Source organism: Corella eumyota, chromosome 4 (genome assembly GCF_963082875.1).
Source record: "Corella eumyota chromosome 4, kaCorEumy4.1, whole genome shotgun sequence".
Taxonomy (NCBI): Eukaryota; Metazoa; Chordata; class Ascidiacea; order Phlebobranchia; family Corellidae; genus Corella; species Corella eumyota.
The window spans coordinates 11,786,728-11,794,565 of NC_137493.1; the positions used below are offsets into that span (position 1 = coordinate 11,786,728).

The 7,838-nt window shown below is 32.5% G+C and overlaps 1 protein-coding gene across 1 annotated transcript in view; it reads left to right on the plus strand.

The window, feature by feature from the left end:
• LOC145749624 (leucine-rich repeats and immunoglobulin-like domains protein 3) overlaps nt 1-2,505 on the plus strand; it is a 29,290-nt gene extending 26,785 nt beyond the window's left edge. The window contains exons 17-20 of the mRNA XM_082565446.1: nt 19-294; nt 485-649; nt 757-864; nt 962-2,505. Coding sequence (XP_082421572.1) covers nt 19-294; nt 485-649; nt 757-864; nt 962-1,821 — 1,409 coding nt within the window. The 3' untranslated portion in view covers nt 1,822-2,505. The remainder of the gene's footprint in view (nt 1-18; nt 295-484; nt 650-756; nt 865-961) is intronic.
• The last annotated feature ends 5,333 nt before the right edge of the window (nt 2,506-7,838 follow it).

Genomic DNA, 7,838 nt, shown 5'->3' on the forward strand with positions numbered 1-7,838 from the left:
TATTTTTTGATATTTTAGACCCTCCTATAGTAGACTCCATGCCAGACGAGACACAATCAGTAAGAGGAGGTCATGCTGTACTAAAATGCATGGCCAGTGCCTATCCACAACCTGAAATAACATGGTATTTAAATAATGGCATACTTAATGGCACTACGCGGCACTTTTTTGCCGCTGATGGCAAAATTTTGGTAATCGTGGATGCTAGTGAATTAGATGAAGGAGAATATACTTGCGCTGTTAGGAATAATTTGGGAGAAACTAAACAAAAAACTAAATTGATATTGGTCGACAGTAAGTTAATTCAAATAATTTTTTTTATTCTTTAAAAAAGAAAATAAAATAAATATTTTTTATGAAATTTATGAAAAAAATATTATTGTTTGAAGTAAAAACCTTAAAAAAAATTCACATTAAACTTTTATAAGTTATATATATTCCTTTTTTTGTTATTCACAAATACTAAATAAATTTTTATTTTTAGGTTTAGATATAGACAATGGTGCTGGTAGTTTTGATGATTTCTTTGGAATAAATGGAATAGTTGTCCTCATTGTATTTGGTTGTATAATTTTAACTTCACTCGCCTGGTTATTGGGTCTTTGTTTCTTTAGAAAAAATAACGATGGCGCATCAAGTGGTTATACCGGTAAGGACTTTTGTTTTTATTATAACTTTTAAAAAAATAATTTTTTGTTAGAATATTTTTTTGATTTGTTGAAATTATTTAAATTTATTTTTTTATGTTGATCACAGATGCTACAGATGTTGCTCCAGTTGACTCCTCTTCTCACGGATCACTAGAAAGAGCACACTCCCACTCCATGCAGTGTATGAACAACATTGCTAATCACTCAAGATACGGTAAGTTTACTAAAACTTTCTTTTAAAAAAATTTAATTTTTTAAAAATAAAATATCAAAAATATTTTTTTGTAATTTTAAATAAACTTATATTTTAGATCCCATGACCCGCTTCTTAGATCCTCGCCAGCAATGTACCCCTTCTGATCATCCATCCTCCTGTTACCAAGATCCCAAACTTCATATTCAGCAACATCCGGAACAATTCAGATCAGTTCCACGTAACTACTCCATCCGAGGTCCAATGTTTTCTCCTTATCATAAAGATGGGATGCAAATCTTCCCAAGGGCCGAGGAAAAGCAGATGTACCATCGGGAGGCGGTACCTCCTTTAAGATCAGCATCCACACCCCATGTTTATAACACAAACCTAGAACCCCAGATGCCCCATAATAATAACCTTTTGACAAGGCCCCCTCTGCACAACAGTTCACATTGCGTAAGAAATCCCCTCTGTAGGGAGCAGCAACATCGACTACCAGCCTGTCGCTCTGCTGCACAATCCAAACGAAGACGGAGAAGGCGGAGACCCCTCGATCAAGGTGAAGATCCGCGAGAGTCCGGAGGCGGTAGTTCGAGGTTAACTCACTCTTCTTCTGATGACTCTGACGCCGAGAGGCGGCCACTGGTTCCCGTTGTCAGTAGCAACGGGTCGTGCACGTCCACCGCCCGGGTCATACCCACCAAGAACATCGAATATAATCCGCGCAGGACGCGGGAACAATCGCCCCCGAACCCGGCCGAAACGGAAACGCTTTCCTCGGGCCGAGCGTCGCCACCTCAATCTTCAAACTTACAAAAAAGTAAATCGCCTGAACAACAGAAACCAACGATCGAGTTGGAACCGGTTCAAACCGGTTGTTTCCGCAACGATCTTGATTTATCTTCGATAAACTCGGAATCCTCGCTCACGAAAAGCCCTTGGAAACAGCAAGGGCCGTCGTCAAGCGATTCCTGATATAGATTTAAGTTTAATCGCGCGCCGTTTCTACTGTGATACAAAATGTCGTTATTTTTCGCCTATTATTTCCACAGTTTTCTTTTTTTAAGCAGCTTAACCGAAATTTTTCCAAAAACCGGCTCCACAATTTGCATCCAATTTTTTTTTAAATCTACCTCGTTTTATGAAAATAATTTTTTCTCATTTTAGTATTTCCGCTACAAGGCGCTATTGGTTTGCGAGGTGTGGCACATAATGGGCCGCATATATTAAACGCACATTCACGTTAGTTGTTAGCTATAGATACTCCGACAAAACTTAGAAATACACACAATTGGATACTTTTATTTCTCTTGTTTCATTCCTTACATTCTAGAAATAAAATTAAGTCACGTGATGTTCCACATTCTCGATTTCTTTCCACTCTCAAAATATTTTGGCAAACTTTCTGCATTTACAGCACATGTGACGTCATCAATTAATGACGTCACTTTATTTCTTCATTGTTATACATTCTATTGCAGAGCGATTTATTTTTTATTGTTATTATTTGCCAATAATGTCGATAATGATTTTTACTTGTTCGTTTATTTTCTTGTTCTAGTACTTGTTTTTGTTTTGTGACGTCATAACATTTTCTATTCCTTTGGGCACACATTTTTATAACTTGAATCTTTTGATACGTTCAAGAATAAAAATAAGATATAAATTAAAAACAAAATTGTTTTTTGAACTTTAGTTTTGGACAAAAAACTCAGTAAAATTAGATAACAAAAACTGTAACCAGAAAAATTAGATAAAAATTAGATAACAACAACTGTTGAACAAAAATTTGTACACCGCAAATATCTACATATTTTCTAAAAAATATGTTTTTTTTAAAGTTATTTAGCTTATAAATCACAATTATAACATACCCAATTAAAGAACTAAGTACCATAAGCAGTTTGCGTTACATATTCATTTGAATACTTGAATTATCAATCAGTAATTCAAGAATATGCAGTGACCCAAAATACTGCAAATTAGTTAAAAAATACTTTCGGATGGCTAACCTTCTTGCTTAGGCTAAATGATTCATTTGCGTTAAATGATAACCATCTGTACCTACTGTACCGGTGGTCATTTATCTTTGCTGAGAAACAGGCAGTCTATAAATATTTCTTAATTCGGAATTTTAATACTGGCTTAGGCGGTGTTTACAAACAGGCTCACTTCTATAAATTAAGGTTAATCTTGTTATTTAACAACCTTCAAGTGTTATTGATGGAAAAGTACAGTGAAGTGTAATCTAGGGGTGGTCAAGGAATTTAACTTTAAAAACTGGGCTCTTTTAGCAATAGCTGGTAACAACTTGTAGATAATGTTTTGGGATAGATTATTGAAACTAAATCTACCTTTAGGTTTCTAAAAATATTATTGCCAATTTGCGTATCTTAACAAAAGGTCGATTTTGTAAGTTTTTGTTTGACCTCCCCTTACCTTAACTTGTAATCTAAAATTTGCTTGCAGCACATTGTACAAAAATGTTAATGGTTTTAGTCTAGAACGATAATCTTTTTCTGGTCTTAAATGTACATAAGATAACAGGATGACTGGACCGTAATGACCCACCAATCAATTTGAGTTAGTTATACTTTGTTTCGGTTAATTTTGTATTAAAATTTAGTGTCATTGGAATAATCAACCACAGACCTAGCCGGACTACCCTAGCAGAACGCTCATTGTTTGTTGCATTTTGTTAGAAGTTGATAGCCTTTAGTACTTCAGTTTAAGTTGTTGTCAAAAGTGTCCAGCTAGACGACAATCTAGTGCACTTGAGCTTAAAGTTAGGGCTAGCGTGCTCAATACAGACAATGTTATGGTATATTTGCGTAACTGTCGTTTCATATAAAGTTATTCATAACGACTTTGTGTTTGCCTGTGACGTCAACTGTTACATTTTTAAATGATTCAAGCTATTTTATTTCCTTCAATTTATTTAAGTTGTCAACTTTGATCGTTAATTGCATGCGATAGTTCCGCTTTTGGCTGAAGGTAAAGATGATTAATTGCAGCAAGGCCTACTGCCTACTGTCAGTTTTTAGCGATATAAAAACCAAAGTTAGCTTAACAGAAAAGTCTAACTCGAAGGTGAGAATTGCGATTTAAAGTGTCCGTAACGTACCTCTACAATGTCGTAATGGTGATATTTTTGCTTTTTCCAAGCGGAAACAGGCGTTGAAATTCGAGAAAATTTGAGGTTTTCGTCTCTACGCTTTCATTTTAAAGGCGATATAGGCTAAAAAGCAAAGCGTTTGACAGCACAAACAGTTAGAGATTATTTGTTGACAATTGACGAGTTCTGTTCGAGAACTGTAAAGGTATCAAAGCGATTTTTGTTAACTTAGCAACCGCAAGATACAGTCTTTGTAACCGCAAAAGCTCGACATTAACTTTGCCTAAGTGTGTGGTCAGAATGAAAACATTTTAATAACTATGATTAATTACAAAAGGAGAATCAAGCTTAAAAGTTATGTCAAGTAAGTATAATCCAGGTGTTATACTTTTTATTAAATTTTGTAGGCATTTTAATTTAAAACCACGGAACGATTATCAAGTTACACCTGTAGACTGTGTCAATTATACATATAATTAAATAGGGAAATTAAAAACGTATATTTGCAAGTTATAATCGAAGTTAATTGAGCTATCAGATAACCTGTAATTTGTGCATGTGTGGTCGGGCTGACAACGAAGTATTGAAAGCTAAGGTTGTCAGCGATATAAAATGGTTTAAAACCCATTCTCCTTAGTTGCTTAATTTGATTAAAAAACTTCATTTTTCATTATATTGTGACTATTTAAGTTTGAAATAACAAAAATAGTTTACGATTTTTTACACTAATAATATGTAATAGGTTAATCTTAATTTTTTTAAAAATGCAGACTTTAGCAATTTAGTAATGCATATTTATTAGGCTAATACTTAAGCCAATTAAAGTTAAGATTTTGTTTTGTAGGCCTACTTAATACCTACTCTAAATATTGTGGCTTTTACGATTTTGTTGCATTATAGGATAAAAGCTGTCAAATTAGTATTTTACAAACAATTTTTGGATTTAAAACTTAAAAGAAATTATTGGTTTAGCTTTGCTGCATTTTTGAAAGGTAACACTTTGCGTTATAACAAATTTGTGCAGCTTCTTAGTTTAAAATTTTTTTGTTTTTTATTCTTTTGTAAATTACTAATTTTAGCAATTTTGTTTTAAGTTTAGTCGAAAAAAAAATAAATTTGATGTGGTTAACTGTGGAAAGTAAATTGTCTTTTATTTTGTAAAGAAACAACAACAATATTAATCCTAAATTTAACCATAAAATTTTAAATATTTAGGTATAAAACAACTAAGATTAAAAGGTTCAAAATTGCTTTATTTTTACAGATTAGCCCATTATTTATTGTTATAAGAAGTTATTAATGATGCGAGTAATTTTATTAAAGATAAAGCTTTAATGTGCATTTTATGAACCGCAGCCTATACTAAAACAGTTAGACCTAAACCTTAATCAATGCTAAAATACAGATAGATCTACGGGCTCTTCGGTCGGCATTTTTTTCCGTGGACCGACATTACTTTGCTGGCCCTAGCCTTTTTTCGTGTTAATTTACCCGACACAAAGGACAGTTTTTTACTTAGAAACAAATATATTGGATCTTTTGTTAATATATGCATGTGGATATTAGCATTTATGCACATTAAGTTACTAAAGGTCAAATAATAACCTGCGTTTATAAGTATAGGATTGCAGATACAACGGCACATTCTTTAACAAAAAAGTATAAAACCTTTCGCCATAAGGTTTTATAAAAAAAAGAATAACCAGTAGGTTTAAATTAAGCATAATTTTGTTGACATGCATATTTTTTGCAGGCTACTATATTTTAGCATAACTATATCAATATGTGCATAACCTTTATAAATTTAACCGATTATTAGATGGGGTTTCGTTGAGCCAGTGTGACGGTTTGCGGTCAGGTTTAGATCAGATTTGATAAAAAATCCGCTATCAATGAGACCGCAATATTTATTATCGAAATAAAGGTATTTGCTGGTTTGCTATGGCTAAAGCACGGACTTTCAGTCACTCTTTTTACACCTAAAAGGCTATGAGCCGTTTTCGGTCAGATGGCACGTTCTCACAGCAGCCTTTTTGTCAGTAGCAGATTATCATTTGTTTGTAGTAATGAGTAAGTTGCTGTAATATCAGGTGTAAGGGATTGTGGATTAAATTTGGGGATTTTAATGGTTTTATTGAAAAAAGCAGATACGTAACAGGCAAATATTAGTAAGAAGATAAGTTTAGGCCTATAGTGTAAATTTTACAAAAAACTGAACTGTCTTTTAATATTTAAAAAGTTATATGGCCTTTCTGGTTTATAGGCAAATGCCATATGACTATATGAAAATTGGCACAATTTTTTACGACTTTATAAAACAAAAATATTTCAAAAATCACAAAAACAGGTTATTAACCGGTTTTGTGATTGTAAGCACTTTACAGCCGATAGAAATATTGTAAAATTAGGCATAGACATCGTGTAAGGTCATTTTGGTATTTGCTTTGGAAAATTCCATTGTGTAATTAGATTCTCATGTCTTCACGTTAAACGCATATTTGCACAGGAATTAAGGCAAGTGTTTATGTTGTTTATGACTCGAGTGTTTGCAAGCACCTTCGAGTGCCTGTCGTCTACTGTATGAAGTAGAATTCGTCAGTTTTCGACATATAAATTGCTCTTGTCTAATTAACGTGGGCGTTAGGCTAATTGTTACGGAATTTGGTCGGAATATTACTCATATTTATCTTAACTTTAGTTGTTTTAAACTGTGTTTGGAGAGTTTTCGAAATTTAAAGCATTAACAGAACTTGTTACTGACGAAACTAAAAGAGTAAATCATGTTAAGTTTGTTTTATCGAGTTTATCAACTAATATCAAGTTTAATTTGTTGACTAGGTTGGATTATCACATTTGTTGTGTGATTTATTTGTTATAAGATTACTTGTAGCTGTAAATACAAAGCTTTCCGCAAAAATGCGGCCTCAATTCAACTAGCTTTGTTACAACACCACAAAAAGTGAGTTAAAATATTTCATGTGTTTTAGTGCCAGCAAAGTATTAGCGCATCGCAAGAATACGATATCAAATTTAAAAAAAACGGTTAACCTTATTTATTCCGTATTTGTATATAAATTTAGTTTTAACTTTTAAAAAATGTAGTATATTTAAAGTCCTAAGTGATGCCAAATTTTTGAGTTAATTGGATTAAAATACTGTTATGTTTGTTTTTTTGCATTATGTTTGAAGTGATTAAAACCTTGAATATTTCCGCTTCAAGCTAATATGCTGAAATATTTTTCGGTTGAGTAAATGAACTAGACTGACAGGTTAAATATTTTCTACAATATAATTGGCTTAAATTTTATTTCTATCGACGACCATTTAAAATATGCATGTACGTTTTATTAGCTTTAACTCAATGATATTTCAGTGCTATATATATAGATTATATGCAATTTTAAACAAAGTTTTAAGTACATTTTAATACAATATTATTCTTTCTCATCACTTTTAGAATAACATAATAGCATTTTTATAGTTCATTAGTTTATTTTTTATCAACGACCTTATGACTTAAAATTTTGTCGTCAATAAATAGGAAGTCACGTGACGTGACGTAAAAATCAATTAACAATGTCGTTACAACGCGGTAATAAACAGGAAATTACCCAGCCTTAATTTGAACTTGCCCTAAGTTTAAAAGTAAAATTTTTTCAGTCGTCAAATTTTGGATTTACATATTCTTTATTACCTGCCGCTTAACGAATTGCGCAAGATACATAGATTTTAAAGTCCTATTGAAATTGAAATGCCATTTCCTTTTGGAATTATATATGTCAACGTGTTGATACGAGAAAATAACTTGAAATGTCTTGCATTTGAGGCGGATGTTTATATGAATAGATGCTAAAAGTCGATTGTAAAATTTTACTTG